Source organism: Muscardinus avellanarius (genome assembly GCF_963383645.1).
Source record: "Muscardinus avellanarius genome assembly, chromosome: X".
Classification (NCBI taxonomy): Eukaryota; Metazoa; Chordata; class Mammalia; order Rodentia; family Gliridae; genus Muscardinus; species Muscardinus avellanarius.
The window spans coordinates 91,333,059-91,352,895 of NC_137792.1; the positions used below are offsets into that span (position 1 = coordinate 91,333,059).

A 19,837-nucleotide genomic window follows, 5' to 3' on the forward strand; every position below is an offset into this window, starting at 1 on the left:
CAACAAAGAGAAAGTATGAACCAAAATGGATCTAAAAGGCATCTACAGGTACTTTATCCAACAACTACAAAATATTTATTCTTCTAAATAGTACATAAAACATTCTGTAGGATACATTATATGATAGGCCAGAAAACTAGTCTCAAAATTAAAAAAAAATTGTTATACAAAATATTTCTTCTGGTTCTACTGCAATAGAACCAAACATCAATAAGAAGAAAAAGGTTGTAAACTATGACATATATAAAAGTAAACCATTGATTTCTAAACAAGCAATAGATCAAAGAAGAAATCAAGGATTAAATCAACAGTCTTCTGGAAACAAATGAAAATGGAAACCCAATGTAATAAAACATATGGGCTAGAGCAAAGGCAGTGTAAGAGAGAAGTTTGCAGTAATCAATGCCTATGTCAAAAAAGCAGAAAGATAAAAAAAGATCTGCCGTTGTACTTCAAAAAGTACAAAATAGAACAAACCAAACCCCAGATTAGTAGAAGGAAAGAACTAATAAAGAATTAAAGCATAAAAAATTAAAAGAGACTAAAACCATCTTTTGCTCAACAGAATAAGGAGCTATTTTTAAAAAGATAAGCCAAATCGAAAAACTCTTAGCTAGTTTAACAAAAGAGAAAAGACTAAAATGAATAAAATCTGAGATGAAAATGAAGACATTGACATTACAACTGACACCACAAAAGTCAATGATAATTGGTGATTATTTTTAATAATTATATTCAAAAGAATTTGATAAACTAGAAGAAATGGAGAAATTTTTGGAAAAATCCATTTTAACAAGATTAAAACATGAAGAAATAAGAGAATATGAATGAACCAGAAGAAGTTATATGAATGAATGAGTGAAAATTAGCTTCCCATCGAAGAAAAGCCCAGGACAAGATGGCTTCACTACTGAGTTCTACCAAATAATTAATAATAATAATAATAATAATAATAATAATTTTAATAACAATTCTTAATTTATTAATAAAACAAAGATGTGAAAATTATTCCAAACTCATTATATGAGGCCAGAATTGTCCTGAATACAAAATCAGATAAGAATACAACATTAACAAAAGAAAGATACAGGCCAATATCCTTGATGAATACAGATATAAAAATCCTCAACAAAATACTAGCAAACTGGATCCAAAGCCTATTCACTACACTTAAGTGAGATTGATCCTAGGGATACAAGGATAGTTCACCATATCTAAAGTAATAAATGTGATATATCACATCACCAGAATGAAGGGGGATAAGCTTATGACCATGTCAATAGATACAGAAAAGGCAGTTAGTAAAATTCAACAACTTTTTCTGATGTAAACACTGAACAAATGGGGTATATTAGGAATAAATATCAAAATAATAAGTGTATATGTAACAAGCCTACAGTAAATATACCTAGTGGGGGAAAATTCAACAAAAAATCTTTCTAAGATTTGGAATAAGACAAGGATGTCCATTTTCATCATTTTTATTCAACATAAAGTCTTAGTTGTAGCAATCAGGTAAGAGAAAGAAATAAAAGATGTCCAAATTGGAAAACCACTGTTTGCAGATGGCACAATCCTATATACAGAAAATTCCAAAGACTCCACAAAAAATACCAGAATTTGTAAACAATTTCTGTAAAGTTGTAGGATATAAAATGAACACTAAAAACTAGTAGTACTGCTATATTCCAATAGCATATACCCTGAAAAAGAAAGCAGGAATGCAATCAAATTTTAATAGACACAAAAATTAAACTCCGTAGAAATAAATTTAACTTTGTAAACTATAAAAAACTGTTGAAAGAAATTGAAGAGGACATACACTTACACACATATGGAAGGACATTCCATGTTCATGGATTAGATTAATCAATATTATTAAAATACCCTTAATACCCAAAAGTGACCTATAGATTCAGTGTAATGCCTATCAAAATATCAATTACTTTATTAAACAGAATTAGGAAAAAACAATCCTAAAATTTATATAGAACCACAAAAATCTCCTAATGGCCAAAGCAATCTTGAGCAAAATTAACATAGCAAGAAATGTTATGCTACCTGACTTTAAAAAGAACTACATAGCATTCCGGTGGTGGAGACCTGAGGATTGTGGTTCGCGGACAGCCTCAACTACTTAGCAAAGCCCTTTACAGCTCAGTGAGACTCTGTTTCAAAAAATAAAAAAAAAACTAAAAAATACAGCTGGGATGTAGCTTGGAGGTAAAATGCCCCTGGGTTCCACCTCCAGTACTGCAAAAAAAAAAAAAAAAAAAAAAAAAGTACTACAAAACTCTAGTAATCGAAGCAGCATCCACTCACGTAAAAATGGACCAGTGGAGAATAGAGAGCCTAAAAGTAAACTCAGACATCTAGAGCCAAATGATCTTTGGGAAAGGTACTGATAACATGGTTTAGAGAAAGGATAGTCTCTTCAATAAATAGTGCTGAGAAAATTGGATATTTATATGCAGAAGAATAAAATTAGTCTCTTACCTCACCATTTACAAAAATCACAAAATACTAACAGAGTCCAAAAGCATATTCACTATGACTAAGTGAGATAGATTGATCCTCGGGATGCCAGAATGGTTCAGCATGTCCAGAACAATAAATGTGTATATCATGTCACCAGAATGAAGGGAGGAAAAACATATGATCATGTCAGTAGATATAAAAAAGGGATTAAAGACAAAGTAAGAATTGAAACTATGAAATGACTCAATGAAAACATAGAAGATATACTTCAGGAGATTGAGATTGGCAAATTTTTTTTCTTAGAATCAGACCTCAAAAGCATAGGAAACAAAAGGGGACATAGACACATGTTAATACTTTCAAATAAAAAGCTTCTACACAGCAAAGAAAACACTTAAAAAGGTGAAGAGACTATCTACAACATTAGAGACTATCTACAACATTAGAGAAAATACTTTCAAGTTATACCTATGGCAAGGAGCTAATGCCCAGAATATACAAACAAAACTAACCAAAACCCTATTTTTTTTAAATGGGCGAAAGACCTATATAAATATTTTCTATAAGAAGAAGCACAAATGGCCAGCAGGTATATAAAAATGTTCATCATTATCAATACTCAGGGAAATGAAAATCAAAACCATGATTACTTGCTAGCTTATTCAGTTTAGGATGCCTCTTACCAAAAAGAAAAAGGAAAGTAAGTGGTGGTGAGGATGTGGAAAATGGAGAATCCTTACACACTATTGTTGGGAATATAAGTTCAACTATTATGTGGAATCATATTGAGTTTTCTTAAAAATAAAAATAGAACCATCATATGTTTCAGTAATTCCATTATTCGGCATGCATGCAAAGGAAATGAAATCAGTATATCAAAGAACTGTCACACTCCAATTTCATTGTAGACTATTTGCAATAGCCCCGAGATGAAGACAATCTAAATGCTCATCAAATGATGAGTGAATAAATAAAATGTGGAACATATACATAATGTAATATAATTCAGCCATATACAAAGATGTAATCTTGCCATTTGCAACAACATGAATAGTTCCAGAGATCATTATGTTAAATGAAATAAGACTGACACAGAAAGATAAATAAAATATAATCTCATTCATATGTGGAATTTAAAAAGTTGATCTCACAGAAGTTCAGAGTAGAATAGTGGTTATCAGAAGCTGGAGAGGTAGGAAGGAGGGAGAAAGGGAGAGAGATTTATCAGTGGGTACTAAATTATAGTTACATAGGAGAAATAAGTGCTGGTGTTCTATTGCACAATAGGATGGCTATAGATAATGATAATGTACTATGTTTAGCTAGAATAAAGACTTTTGAATTTTTCCAGTATAAATCAACAATAAATGTTTTAGGAGTTAGATTTTAACTTGATTTCAACATTACAGAATGTATACATGTACCAAAACATCACATGGTAACCCATAGATATGCACAATTTCCATATGTCAACTAAACATATATAAATAAAAAACAGGGAAAAGTTCTAATTTAAAATGCATAAGGTACACTGAAAGAATGTAATCAATAGAAACTGTGAGGGAGTCACTGAAAATGGATTAGAAAAAAACTTTAAGACATTCAAAATGTATTCAAAGAAATAAAGGAATCTTTCTCTAAAGAACTAAAAGAAAGTATATGAATGAGATTTCACCAAAGAGAATATCAATAAAGACATGGGAAGAATAAAATAACATGAAGTAGAAATTCTAGATTTAAAAGTACAAAAACTGAAATAAAAAAAATAGAATTACAGGCTCAATAGCAGCTTTGAAACTTCTACCCACAAATTACTGTAAACCATCAGTACTGTATTCAGCCAAGCTATTTTTCAAAAATGAAGAAGAAATGAGATGTTCTCACCTAAACAAAAGCTGAGAAAATTTGATTCTTTTTTATTGATAAAAGTGTTAATGTGTTAATAAATTCCAAAGAACAAAAAGAATAAATAATGAAGAAAAATCAAGAGATACACAGATACTTGTGGAACACTATCAAATGTGCCAAAATATGCAAAATGGGTGCCCTCTAAAGAAAGCTGAGAAGGGGCAAAAATAATATTTGAAGAAAGAATGGCCAAATAATTGCCTAATTTGAACAAAAACTTTTTTACATATACAAAAGTTTCAACAAACTCTTATGTAGATTACAGTAAAAATGGACAAACGGACCACATGTAGAAATAGCATAGTGAAATGGTCCAAGTGTAAAGACGATGAGAGAATCTCAAAAGCAATAAGAGAAGCCAGGAGTGGTGGTGCATGCTTGTAATCCCAGTACTTGGGAGGCTGAGATAGGAGAATCACAGGTTCTCAGCCAGCCTCAGCTATTTAGTGAGGCCTTATGCAAATTAGTGAGACCCTATTTCAAAATAAAGAATTAAAAGTAGGAGTGGGGTGTAACTCAGATGTAAAATGCCCCTGGGTTCAATTCCCAGTACTGAAAATAAAAAAGCAACAATAGAGAAACAACTCATTATGAATACTGGATCCTAAACAAGATTAACTGATTCTCATCAGAAACCAGGGAGCAGAAGGCGATGAGATATTTAAAAACTAAAGTAAAAGTACTATAAATCATAAATACTATATGCAGCTAAGTTTTTTAAAGTGAAAGGAAATTAGATGTCACCAGCTCAACACAAAGCTGAGAACATTTATTTTTATATTGATAAAAATGTCAATCCATCAATATATACACCAAATGAGGGAATCACAAAATACATAAAGAAAATGTAATTGAAAGAAGTAGGTAATTCGCACTAATAGTTGGAGACATTAATGTCCAAATTTCAATAATGGTTTGAATAAACAAACAGGATTTAAACAAATAAATAAAAGACTCAATCTAATAGACACCTATAGAATATTAAATTCCAGATCTTCAGGCCAACTAGACCTAACAGAAACCTATAGAATATTCCACTTAATAACAACAGGACACACATTCTTTTTAAGTTAACCTGGAACATTTTTCACATAAGACCATATGTTAAGTCAAAACAATTCTCAGTTAAGAGGATAAAGACTATTCAAAGCATGTTTTCTAACCACAATGGAATGAAAGTAGAAATTAGTAACAGAAAGGAAAATTGGAATATAAAATTGAAAACCTGGCATCTTGGTGCAAGTTTGTAATCCCATCATTTGGGAGGCTGAGATAGGAGGATTGCCATTTGTAAACAGCCTCAGCTACTTAGTGAGACCCTTTGCAACTCAGTGAGACCCTGTTTCAAAATAATGAATAAAAAATATGCTGGGGTTACAGCTCAAAGGTAGAATGTCCTTGGGTTCCTTCCTCAATATTGCAAAAAAGGAAAAAAAAGTATGTAAAATAAAATAATATTGAAAGGTGTTGAGATTAAGTAACATAGTTCTACATAACAAATGAACCAAAGTAGAAATTACAAGAGACATTAGAAATATTTTGAGATTAAAAACTGCAAGCACAGAAGAAGAAAATTATGTGATAGAGCTTCAATGAAAAGTATAACTGTAATGCCTGCACTATAGAATAAGAAAGATTTCAAACTCCAAACCTGATCTTTCCCTTTATAAAACTGGGAAATGAAGAGCAAACTAAACCCAAAGCAAGCAAAATGAAGAGCAAAAGTTAATCAGAATAAGTGAAGTAAAGAATAAGAAAAGAAAAGCAATGCAAACAAAAGCATGTTTGCCCATGGGAAAGCTCTCTAACATCAATAAAATTTTATGATGACCAAAATAGTGAATACTCAAGTTATTACTAATAAGACTAAAAGAGGAGGCATAACAGAAATAAACTGTAGTATAAGGGAATACTATGAATAACTGAATGACAATTAGCAAATCTACATAAAGTGGCAAAACACAAAATTAAGACTGAATCATTAGGAAACATAAAATATGATTATGTCTATAACAAGCAAAGAGTTTCACTTTGTCATAAAAATTCCCTTCCTACTAAGTAAAGTCAAGGCCCAGATGGCTTCTTTGTTGATATTATATTGATAAAGAAGGATTTTTAAATAAATTATCTGAGAGGCACACGCTTATAATCCCAGCATTTTGGGAGACAAAAACAGGAGGATCACGGTTGGTGAACCTCCTCAGCTGCCTAGCAAGGCCCTTTGCAACTCAGTGAGACCCTATTTCAAGAATGAAAGTCTTAACAAAAGGGCTGGGAATGTAGCTTGGAAGTAGAATGCCCTTGGGTTCCATCTCCAATACCATGAAAAAAAATCCGAGGACCTAGATGAAGAATCTTTTAAAGACTTCAATAAAGAATAGCAAACTGAACCCAAAGTCATGAAGAAGAATGCATACTAGTGAGAAAAATATGTCACATAAATAAATATGCAGGAAAACAATGAAACCAAAAGATTGAAAATCAGTTAAAACCAAAAGATTGGTAAGAGTTGGTAAATGTCCAGTCAGACTGATCTGTAGAAAAACAAGTGAAATCATGAATAAGATAGAAGAATATACTACTGACCCTACAGATATTAAAATATAATAGTGTGTACTTGGAAGATTGAATTCGGGGATAAGATTGTTCAACACTGTTAAGATGTCAAGTCTTTTTTTGTTTGTTTGTCCAGAGTAATTGAATGAAATGTTTTTCTTAGAAATTTAGAAAATGCCTCAAATAAGCAGAAAAAGGAAATAAGGATAAGAGTATATTTTAGTAGTGTAGAAATGGACAAGAGAAAATTTATTACCAAAAGGAGTTTCTTAGAGAAATGAAATGAAATTTCAATATTCTTAGAAAAATTAAACATACAGAAAAGAGTGATACTCATTCTCAGGATGAAAGAGGAAGTCACTACATATACTATAGAAATTAAAAGAATGACATAGAATATTATGTATTGCTTAACGGCAATAAACTATACAGTTTGGGTGCAATGCACAACTTCTTGGAAATCACAGTAACTAAGGTGAAATGAAAAGAAAAAGAAAATGGTAGTATTCCCATTCATTTTGGAGCAACTGAATCAATAATTAGGACCTTTTGTACACACACACACACACACACACACACACAAACACACACACGACCCTACAGGCTGAGATGGTTATACTATCAGATGACCACATTCATTATTTCAAACATTTAAAGATGAAAAATGCAAATCTCATAGAAATTTAGAAGGCAGGACAGAGGGCACAGTTTCAAATTTATGAGAATTGTGTATTCCTGAAATCAAAACCTGGTATAAATATTACCAAAGAAAAGAAAAGTACAAGGCAAAATCTCTCATGAAAATGGATACAAAAATCTTAAAATATCAAGCAGAATCCAATGATAGAGAGAAAAGAGAGCCCATTACCAAGGGAGATTTATTCCAGTAATATAAGATTGATTCAATTTGAAAAAAATTAAAATCTACCTTGCTAAGACAATGGAAAAGAAAGAAATTCTATAATCATCCCACTAGACACAGAAAAAAGGATTTTAGAAAAGTAACACCTATTTGTTACAAAAAATTAAAGCAAATATATAATAAAAGGGAACTTCCTAAATCTGATTAAAGGTAGTTTACAAAACAAAACCAACAAATATTATTCCTAATGTTGCAGTATTTTCACTCAGAATAAAAAAGATACCTACTCCTCCCCTTTTATTGAACACTATTTTGCAAGTCTCATCAGTATAAGAAAACAAGAATAATAAACTAAAGAAAGTTATAAGACACAGAAAGAAGAAATGAGTATGTCATGGTTCATAAGTGTCATTACTGAACATGCAGAAAAATTCCACTGAATCAGTTAACAAACTCCTAGAAATGCTAAGTGAATTTATCAAATTGCTGGATACAGAATAAATACACAAAAATTAAATGTCTTTCTTTCTATACACTTGCCACAAACAAGTGAAAATTAACTTTAAAAAGTAGCATCCTAGGATATCAAATGAATAGAATTAAGTCTAACAAAGATATGGAGGACCTCTAAAATGAAAACTATAAAACAGAGCAATCAAAGAAGGCCTAAATAAATTGTGAAACATTGCATACTTCTACATACATAGATTGGAAGCCATAATACTTTTAAGACTGAAGTTTCCACTTAACTGATTTTATAGATTCATTGGAAGCCATGATATTTTTAAGACTTTAGTTCTTAATTGACTTATAGAGTCAATGCAATTCTGTCCCTTTTTTTTTAGACAACAGCAAATCCTGATTGACAGGCTAACTTAAGTTTTATATGAATATCAAAAGGCTTTATGTTACTTTGGATAATTTTGAAGAAGAGTACATTTTTTGTGGTATTGGGGGTGGAACCCAGAGGCTTTGTACATCCAGGCTATACTCAGAAGAGTACATTTTTAAGGACTCATTCCACTTAGATATCAATAATTAGTACTAAAAAGAATGACTGCCTGACACACTAGAGCTATTCAGATTTGGTTATGTGGCAGATATTTTCTCAAAAATGAATGATTTGGGCTCCAAAGTGCAGTAAATTAAAACAAGAATTAGCAAGTGGGATGGCATCAAACTAAAAAGTTTCTGCTCATCAAAAGAAACCATCAAGAACCTAAAGAGAAAGCCTACAGAATGGGAAAAGATCTTTACCAGCCACCACTCTGATAGGGGGCTAATTATCTAGAATTTACAAAGAGCTCAAAAGACTCTACACTAGCAAAACAAACAACCCAATCACAAAATGGGCAACTGAACTGAATAGACACTTCACAAAAGAAGAGATATAAATGGTCAATAGATACATAAAAAAGTTCAACATCATTAGCTATTAGGGATGCAAATCAAAACTACACTGACATTTATCTAACCCCAATCAGAGTTGCAAGCATAAAGAAAATAACAACAAATGTTGACAAGGATGTGGGGAATTATGAACTTTTTTACACTGTTTGTGAGAGTGCAAACTAATTTATCTGCTATGGAGATCAGTGTGGAGATTCCTTAAAAAACTGGGAATGGCACCACCATATGATCTGGGGATACCACTCCTGGGTATCTTTCCAAAGGGATTAAAATCAGAGAACTATGGTGATATATGCATACCCATGTTTTAGCCGCACAATTTGTAATAGTCAAAATATGGAACCAATCTAGGTCTCCATCAATAGATGAATGCATTGAAAAATTATGGGAAATACACACAATGGAATTCTACTCAGCTATAAAGAAGAACAAAACCATTTCATTCACAAGAAGATGGAAAGACCTGAGGAATATTATGATGACTGACATCAGCCAAGCACAGAAAGAGAAGGGACATATGTTTTCTCTAATATGCCCAAAGTAGGAAGTATTAGTGATACCAGAGGGACTCCAGATAATGGAGGGGAACCCTCAGCAAAGCTAGAATGGAGAGATAGGAGAGGATGAAGATTGATGTTGATTAATGGAGAAGCTACATTTGAATATGTGTAAAAGTATGAATGTAGCATGGTCAACCTGGATACTCAGTGTATCCAGAGGAAGGGGCAGTGTGGGGGAGAAAGCACCAAGCACAGTCTGAATGTATGCCATTTTCAATATGATCTACATTATGATGTGAAACTACAGTGTTCCAATAAAATTAAAAAATGAATTAGACTTAAGTCAAGAAAAATATAGATGGTATTTGCTGCCAATGATAAAATTTTAGCTTTTACCTGAATACTGGAATTTTGGAAAATATGTCGTCATCCTCAGGAGCTTGACAACTTCCTAATATTCAAATACTTTTCTCTTAATATTGGTATGGATATTGATACAAATGATTTTAAAATATTGTATAATTTAATGTATCAACATTACAGAAATCTGCCCAACTCAGTGAACCAGTATTTTTCCAATTTATTTTGTAACTTCTATGCTTGATGTTACAAAATAAAGCATGAATGAAATAGCTATTCAAGGTATAAGAAAGACTAGTGAATTCTCATGTAATAGGATATGAAAAATTAAGCGATAGCTTCTCAGATTTTGACTTTCAACTACACTTAAAAAACGACCACCTGTTGAATTTTAGTACAATGTCAAAGAACAATAATTATCTGAAGACATTATTGAAATACTTTCTCATATTGAAGCTATCTATCTCTGTGAGGGTATATATTCTCATCACCTAATTTAACCAAAACAGCCCACTTCATTAAGTTAGATGCAATAAAAGAGATGAGAACCTAGCTGTCTTTTATCAAGAAAGATGATAAAGAACTTTGAAAAACTATAAAGAATTCCACTCTTCTCAGTGACCTTTTTTTTTTTTTTTTTGGTAATGGGACTTGAACTCGGGGACATTCTACCTCTGAGCTACATACACCTCCAGCCCTATTTTATATTTTATTTAGAAACAGGGCTAAGTTGCTGAGAGCCTTGCTAAGTTGCTGAGGCTGGTCTTGAACTTGAGGGCCTCCTCTTTCAGCATCACAAGGACTGGGATTACAGGCATGCACCACCACACCCAGCTCTCAGTAATTTTGCTTTGATTTTGAAAACATGGCTGTTTTTCATTGATTTGGTTATATCAACATGTTATGTGTTTTTATTATTTTAACAATAATCATACATAAATAATTTAAAGTGTTCTCAAATTTTAATTTGTGAGACAAGATATACTGATATAGCTCATATAGAAATAATACCTATGAGGCCTTCAAGAATGTTAAGGATTATAAATCATTCTGAGAACATAGTTTGAGAAATGATGAATCAGCCATAAAGAAAAAAATTATGTCATTTGCAAAAAATGGATGAAACTAGAATATGATAAGTGAGATAAACTAGTCACAAAAAGTCAAAGGTTGTATGTTTTATTTCATCTGTGGAAGCTAGAGAGAAAACAGGAAACACAAGGGACTTTAGAGAATTGAGGAGAAAGACCAGTAGAATTGCGGAAGGAAATTGGAGGGGGATCAGGGAGGGGTAAAAGATGATTGATGAAGGAAACATTTTCAATTAATTCTGTATTTACATATGGAGGTATCACTACCAATCTCACTATTAAAACACACCAAGTGCTGCATGTGGTTGTATTTGTGTATCACTTTGAACCTCACTATGATGCATGATTACAATACATCAATAAAAGTATTTAAAATTAAAAAGAAGGCACTGGCAAAAGTGAAACAAAAGTGATGATTTTTCCTTTTTTTCTGTCTTTTTATGGAGGATCTTGGTCACATAATCATTCACTATTTTATTCACTTTCCAAGGCTTTTAGTATTTCATCCATTTTTATTACCTTCAGCTCAAGAGTTCATTGTAAATCACCCGGTGTGTCATTACTAAAAGCCTATGCTCCTAGTATTCTAATTTCACTTATCTGTGTATTTCCTTTGTAAGGCATGCTGTGTAAATAGAATCTATTTTTGGGGAAAAGCTTTATGGCTTCTTATTCAAGGATGTTTGCAGTATATAGTGACAGAATAAAACAATCTCAAAATTTAATAATTTAAACTTAACTTCAATAAATTTAATCAATAAACCCAGAGACAAATCTTACATAGATTCCCAAATGTATTGGCTTATTCCCCCCTTTTCAGGAAAATAATTACTCAGTGCTCCACTGGGGGCCTCCATCATCCACTTAGTTTTATTCAGTGTCTCTCAACTGCACCTGACACTACTTCCACCCACCAAGATTTGTCCATCGTCCCTCCCCAAGGGAGGGAGGATGGCATCACAGACTTTGGGAATCTATATGTAGAACACATCAGTAGAGACTGTAGAGAAATTTGCTCTTATTAGAAATGATACTAGTGTCTTTTATAGACACATATGTTTGAAGAGAAATTATTTAATGAAATACAATATAAATTCATTTAGAAGAGAATTTTAAGGACTGTAAAAGTCCTAAATTCCAATTAGACTCTCCCAAACCCTTAAAGAAAGCAATAGCTTTCTTCTCTTTTTGTATAAATTATGCATTATTAATTTTCCATTGAAAAGAATGTAGAATTATAATAAAAATATTAAGGCTTATATTCTGAAATAGATGTAGCCTTCCCATGATTTAAGTATCATTTTCTTAAAATTTAGACTTTAGTATAAATCCTTGTAATCTTCAAAACATTTTAAATAATTCAAAGATTTTTGTATCTGTGTTGCAGAATTCATTGAAATATTAATTTAGCAGCATAAATAGAAATGTCATCCCTATCTATTTATTTATTCATCATTATTTTTAACCGAGTTATCAGATAAATAGGTTAAGAATAATGGCTAACTAGGACAATCCCGATTAAACGCAAACGTTACCAGTCGACGTCTGTACGTTGTTCACAGTACATAATCCGAAAGTATTGAGCATAGCCGCTGCAATTCTAATGGCCAGAGGGTTTTATTACCTATAGAAATTGCCCAAACGATGGCAATCTTCATGATGGCCTTAGTCCGCGAATTGAACCGGCTATGCTCAATAGGATTACGTATTGCTACATACCGATCCAGCGATATAGCGCAGAGGTGCATGATGGACGCCGTTGAAAATAACACATCTAAAGAAATCCAGACGGGGCACAAATACCTAGGTAGTGGCCAGACATAATCTGAAAGAGAACAGAGAGAATACAAGAACATGTTATCAAAATTGTTTCCACCTATGCTTTTAAATTTTAGTCAATCTAAACTTTCAAAGAAAGAAAAATTTCAGAGCATTATTTCCCATAGTGATGATGATGATGATGCTGATGATGATGATGATGATGATGATGACGACGCCGACGACGATGACGATGCCACCGCCATTACTGGAACATAAATTTTTATTGAGGTAAACTATGAAACAAAATTAGTCACTTTAAAGTATACAGTCCAATGACATTTAGTACATTCACAAAACCCTATTCCATCACATTTTTGTAGTCCCGAAATATTTCATCACTCAAGGAAACCACTTCCCATTAATTAGTCTGAAATATTTCATCACTCAAGGGAACCACTTCCCATTAATTAGTCGCTCCTCACTCCCAATTTTCTCTTTCTTGGGTAATCTCTAATCTGCTTCCTGTCTATTGGTTTACCTAATTTTGTTATTTCATATTATTGAGTTCCTAACCTTTTTTATCTGGTTCCTTCCATTTAACAAAATGTCTTTGAGGTTTATACATGTGGTAGCATGTATAGTACTTCACTCTTTTTAATCCTTTTGTGATTTATCAGTTGACATTTAATCCTGATATGATTAGTTGAGATTTTCAGATGCTCTTGTAATTGTTTTCATAGCTTTCTTTATGGATTGTTTATTACTGTTAGAGAACTACTGCTGATTTTCATATATTAATCTTGTATCCTGCAACTTTGCTGAATTAATTCATGACATACATATTATCTTATGGTCGAGGATTCTTTGAAATTCTCCATATATAAGGTATATTTTCTATATATAAGATCCATGTCATTTGAGAAAGAGATACTTTTATTTCTTCTTTTCAATTTTCTTCTGGCCTTGACTTCGTTTCCTTGACTCATCACTCTAGATAGTTTTCAGTACAATAGAGTTGAATAGAGTGATGAAAAGTGGACATCTTCTGTTTTTTCTGAATGTGAAGGGAAATCTTTAAGCTTTTTTACAATGGACTATGATGTTAGCTGTAGGTTTTTCATAAATGCCTTTTATCATTGAGGAAGTCGCTTTTTATTTCTAGTTTTAAGTTTTGTTAATCATGCAAGAGCAATGGATTTTGTCAACCACCTTTTTAACTCTGCACCAATTGAGACTATCATGTAGTCTGCTTTCCCCCATACCTAAGTTCCTGATAGAAATTCCACTTAGTCATAAGGTATAATGTGCCAAATTTAGTTTGATGGTATTTTGTTGAGAATTTTTGCATCTTTAGTCATAAGAAATATTGGTCTGTAGTTTTCTTGTGATGTCTTTATGTATCTTTAATATTAGGATAATGTTGATCTTATAGACAGTAGTTGGAGAAGAGTTGGTGTTAATTCATCTTCAGTTTGGTAAAATTCACCAATGAACTCTCTGGTCTTGTTTTCCTTGTTAGAAGTTATCCACTTATTAATTTAATGTCTTATATGTCTCCTCAGATTATTTCTTCATTAGTCACTTTTGGTAGTTCATGTGTTTTTAGAAATTTATTAATTTTATTTAGTTGTACAACTTGTTGGAATACAACTAACTGTTCCTTCTATTGTTTACTATTCTTTTTAATTCCTGTAAGGTCAGCACAAGCACACTTTCATTTCTAACTTTATTAATTTGTTTCTTCTTTTTTTTAGTCATTGGCTAAAATTAGGTCAACTTTTTATTGTTTCAAAGAATCAACTTTTGGTTAGCTTTTTGTTGTTATTTTTTCTCTATTTTGTCTTTATCATTTTAGTTCTTTTGCTAGTTGTATTTAAGTTTGGTCTTCTTTCCTAATTTCTCTAATTTCTTAGGGTATAAAGTTAGGCTATTGATTGGAGATCATTCCTCCTCCTCCTCCTCCTCCTCCTCCTCCTCCACTTCCTTCCTCTTCTTTTTTTTTGCTGGAACCCAGGGTTTCAAACATGCTTAACACATGGTCTATCACTGAGGTATATACCCAGCCCCATTTAATTTTTAAATTCAACCCTTTATATCTATATATTTTCTTCTGAGCACCATTTATGCTGTATCCCATAATTTTTGTTAAGTTTTATTTCATTCTTCTGAATTTATTTTCTAATTTCATTCATAACTTTTTCTTTTACTGATTGGTTCCTTAACACTGAGTGTGTTCTTTATTTTCCACATAGTTTCAAAATTATTTAATTCTAATGTCAATTTAAGTATGGAGAATATACTTTGAATAATGATATTTTTCTTCTTTTTTATTGGTGCGTTATATTCATACATCATATTGGGGTAAAAAAACTTGTGTGTACATACATGTACACATCACCGATTTAAACCCTACCCAATTCCCACCCCATTCCCTCCCCATCCCTCTTTCCCTTGCTTGGCTTAGTGATTGGCTTCGATATGTTTAAATACATTGTATGTTTTAGATAATTTCCTTCTTTCCCCTCCCATCTCCTCATTTAGGTTGTCTTGTTTGCTCCCCTATAGGATTTCCTTTTGAAAGATAAGGAGAAAATGGGCCATAGGAGTAACTCTACATGAATAATGATATTTTTAATAGATGTTAATTTAATGTCTGAATATAAGGTATAATCATATAAGGTATAATTGTAATGTATACCATCATTTCCTCTATTACTGCTTTAACTTTGATGAATTTATTTTTATAAGATACTATTTAATTTATTTCTTGTTTTTGTCTATTATTTTAGTTTTTTCTTAGTGGTTAACCTGGGAATAACAACGTATTTTCTTTATAAGAATTAAGTTTTTATTATACAGAGAAAATTTCATATGCAATTAAAATGCACATTTTACTGGATGGAATATTCTGTATATCTGTTAGATTAGTTGTTTTGTAGAATGTTTTAATTCTTGTTTCTATTTATTGATCTTCTAGTTATCTATGTATTATTTAAAATGAAGTATTGGTGCCTTCAAGCATTATTAAAGACATGTCTATTTCTCACTTCAGTTCTTTTAGTTTTTGTTTTTGTATTTGTTGAGCTCTGTTGTTAGGTACATATATATTTATGCTTTTTATATATTCTTGATGACTTTATCCTTTTATTAATGTATGATGTTCTGTTTTGTGTGTCATAACATTTTTTATTTTAAACTCTATTAGTTTGATACTAATGTAGCTTTTTTGTTACTCTTAGTATGAAATATCCTTTCACTCTCAAAATATATGCATCCTGAGATATACATAATATATTTATTGTTAGATTATATATTTTTACCCATTCTGCTAGTCTCTGCCTTTTAATTAGTTTAGTCTATTCGCATTTTAACTAATTATATATATAGTTAAGAAAGAACTAATTTTCACAATTTTCTATATGATATATACCATCATTTACTTTATTATTGCTTTAAGTTTGATGAATTTATTTTTATAAGAATTAAGTTTTTATTATGCATACTTAGTTTTAATAGTATACAAAATTTTTGCTTTTTTTTTTGCCAGACATGGTGGCACATGTTGTAATCCCAGCATTCGAGAGGCTGAGACTGGAGGATCGCGGTTCTTAGAGTCTGAGCTACTTAGTGAGGCCCTCTGCAACTTAGTTAGACCCTGTTTCAATATAAAGAATAAAAATAGGGCAAGGAATGTAGCTTGGAGGTCGAATAACCCTGGGTTCCATCCCCAGACACGCAAATTTTTTTAAAAATTTGTTTTTAATATTTTCTTTCACTTTAATATTAATGTCATAAAATATATCTTTATACATTTTGTGCTCATCAACATGGCTTTGTAATTATTGTTTTAAATATTTACCTTTTAAGTCAAATGAGAAACCAAAAAATATATAACAAACAAATAATACAATTCCACTGGATTTTATGTTTGTGTAGCTACATGTGTTGCTCTTTATTTCTTCATTTGCCTTCCAGGTACTGATTTTTAATCTTTTCATTTAATCCTAAAGTTAGTATTTCTTTAAAGTAAATCCATTAGTGATGAACTCCCTCAATTTTTGCTATTTTTAACCAAAGCATGTTTAATTTCTCCATTTTCGAAGGATACTTTTATCACATACAGAATTCATGTTTCAATGTGTTTTTTAGCACTTTACATATGTCATCCCATGGCCCTCTGGCCTCCCTGTTTTCTGAATAAAAATGCATAGTTAATTTTATTTACGATGCTTTGTATGTGATGAGATGCTCATCTCTTCCAACTTTTGGGAGTCTTTCTTTTGTCTTTCAGCATTTAGATAATAATGTGCCTTGTTGTGGGGATAATGGAGAGTGAACCTGGACACTGAATCTCATTGAACCTGCATGCTAAGAAAGCACTCTCCAACTATAATGTGTTTTAGTGTAGATCTTTGGAGTAATTCCTGTTTTTATTTTAGTTTCTTAAATGTGTAGACCTGAAGTTTTGGTCATTATTTCTTTAAATATTCACTCTGTTCCCCTTTTTCTATCTTCTTTTAGAAACCCTTTTGTGCATATATATTGGTACATTTGATTATGTCTCATAAATCTCTTAGGCACTGTTTTCTTTTTGTGCTCCTCAGACTGGATAATCATAATTGTCCTATTTCGTGTTCTTAATTTTTTAATTCTCTGTTGAATTCCTCCAGTGATTTTTTATTTCAGTTGTTGTATTTTTCAGCCCCCCCTATTCTGTTTGGTTCCTTTTTGCAATCTCATCTCTTTAATGACAATCTCTATTTATTGAGACATCATTCTACTGTGTTTTTTTTTTGCTGTTTGTCCACAATTTCCTTAGCTCTTTAAATATATTTGAGACAGTTCATTTAAAGTCTTTAGCCTAATATGTGAAACCTAGGGAGATATGGGTAACAGGAGGAACTCTAGATGAAGAAGGGGGTTCTATAGATGAGCAAATAAGGTGACATAACTGAGGGGATGGGGGGAAGAGAGAAATTCTCTAAAGCACATGATGTAATTTAACAAACATATCAAAACCATTCACTAAGCCAAGTATGAGAAGGATGGAGGGGGAGAAAATGGAGTGGGAATTGGGTAAGGGCTAATTGGATGATGTGTGCATGTATGTCTCCACCATTTTTTATCTCATTAAGATGTATGACTACAATACACCAATAAAAAATTTTTAAAAAGTCTTTAGCAAGTTCAATACTTAGACCCCCCCACATTCCATTTCTATTATTTTTCTTATAAATATGACATTTTTTTAGTTTCTTTGCATGCCTTTGAATTTTGATTATTATAATGTAGCATTTCTGCAAGTCAGATTTTCTTCCCTCCCTAGGTTATTACTGCTTGTTTTGAGTTGCCTTTGTTTGTCTATTTAAGGACTTTCCTAAACTATTTGGTAAAGTCTAATTTCTTTGTCTTGTTTGGTCACTGAAATCATCATTCTTTTAGGTTAGTGGTCACCTGGTATTTTAACATAGTTTGGAAAACACCCATAGGCAAAGAACGATGAATCTTTTCAGACAGATTCTGTTTGAAATCCTCCTTCAATGCTTGGGTGGGGTTGTTTATAACTCTCTCTAAGCCACAACTTCATGTTTGAAAAGAGCCTCAGAGGCTGAAGGCCATCCCAGTTACAGGTAAAAGAATACTGTCTTCTCAGTTTTCTTTTCTAAGTATTCCAACAGTGTTGGGAAAATGTATAGCCTTTTTTCTACCCTGTTATATGCAGATAACTTTCAAACAAAGACTTATTTCCCAATATATCTCCTTTCTAAAACTCTGCCATATGTCTTTCATTCAATCTGCTGGGGATAATAGTTGTGCCTCTACACTTTTTGGCAAAGCCCACACATCATTTAAGCCCTGGATATACTCTGAGATGAGTAAAACAAAGGCACATTATTGTGCCAGTCCTTTGGGGAGCCACCAGTGATATTTAAAAGACCATACATTTATTTGAGAAATATGTTGTATTGTTCCCTCTTGCATTAGCAACTTGTGCTGGAAATGCAAGCTTCTGTCCTCAAATTAGCTGCTAATCTGGGGTTTGAGTTATGTTGGCAAGCAACTTAGGTCACGATGGCATGATGCACCCTTATTGAAAAACAGTAATTTTTTCTCCATCATGTATTCCTTTAGTTGTTTTAAATATCTCACTGGATTTTTGACTTTTCTAAAATTTTCTTCTGACAGTTGCTTCCTGGTCATTTGTTGTTCTATAGAAAGGTGTATAACCATAAAAAAGTTTAAAGGAGACAGAACACTAAAAGTCTTCTATAAATTATTTTTGTTACATGTTTATTCTTTTTTATATTCAGGATTGAACCAAGGGGTAGTCTTCCTTTAAGCAATACCCCTGACCCTTTCTCTTTTGTATTTTGATATAGGGTCTTTCTGTCTGGGCATTGTGGTGCATGCTTGTAATCCTAGTACTTGGGCGCCTGTAACAGGAGCATCATGGATTCAAGGCTAAGCTCAGCATCTTAGTGAGAACTTGTTTCAAAAACTAGAAAATAATATTAGGATGGAGTATAAGTCAGAATTAGAATGCCACTGGGTTCAATCCCCAGTTTCACAAAAAAGAAAATAATTAGGATCTTTCTAATTTGCTGAGGTTGGCCTTGAACCTGTGATTTTTCTGTTTCACCTCCCAAATATTGGGATTACAGGCATTCACCACCATGTCAGGCCTACACATTTATTCTATAGTTTATTCTATATTCTTAATTTGCCTATTCTGTGTCAAATATTTTGTGATGTATTAGAAATCAAGACTGATAGGTGGCAGAAACGAATGTTTCTATTTCCAGCTCACAGCTGAATTATTGCTGCCACTTTGAGGGTAGTCTCTGGTTTGAGTTTTATGACATTGAGTTGATGTCAAAATTGAAACAAATTCTTGTTTTTAATAAATGACA

General features: G+C 32.1%; 1 protein-coding gene across 1 annotated transcript in view; it reads right to left on the reverse strand.

Annotated features, from left to right (window-relative positions):
* The window catches only part of HTR2C (5-hydroxytryptamine receptor 2C), a gene marked incomplete at both ends in the record, with an annotated part of 109,466 nt that overhangs the window by 15,761 nt on the left and 73,868 nt on the right, over nt 1-19,837 (reverse strand). The window contains one exon of the mRNA XM_080718606.1: nt 12,790-12,990. Coding sequence (XP_080574732.1) covers nt 12,790-12,990 — 201 coding nt within the window. The remainder of the gene's footprint in view (nt 1-12,789; nt 12,991-19,837) is intronic.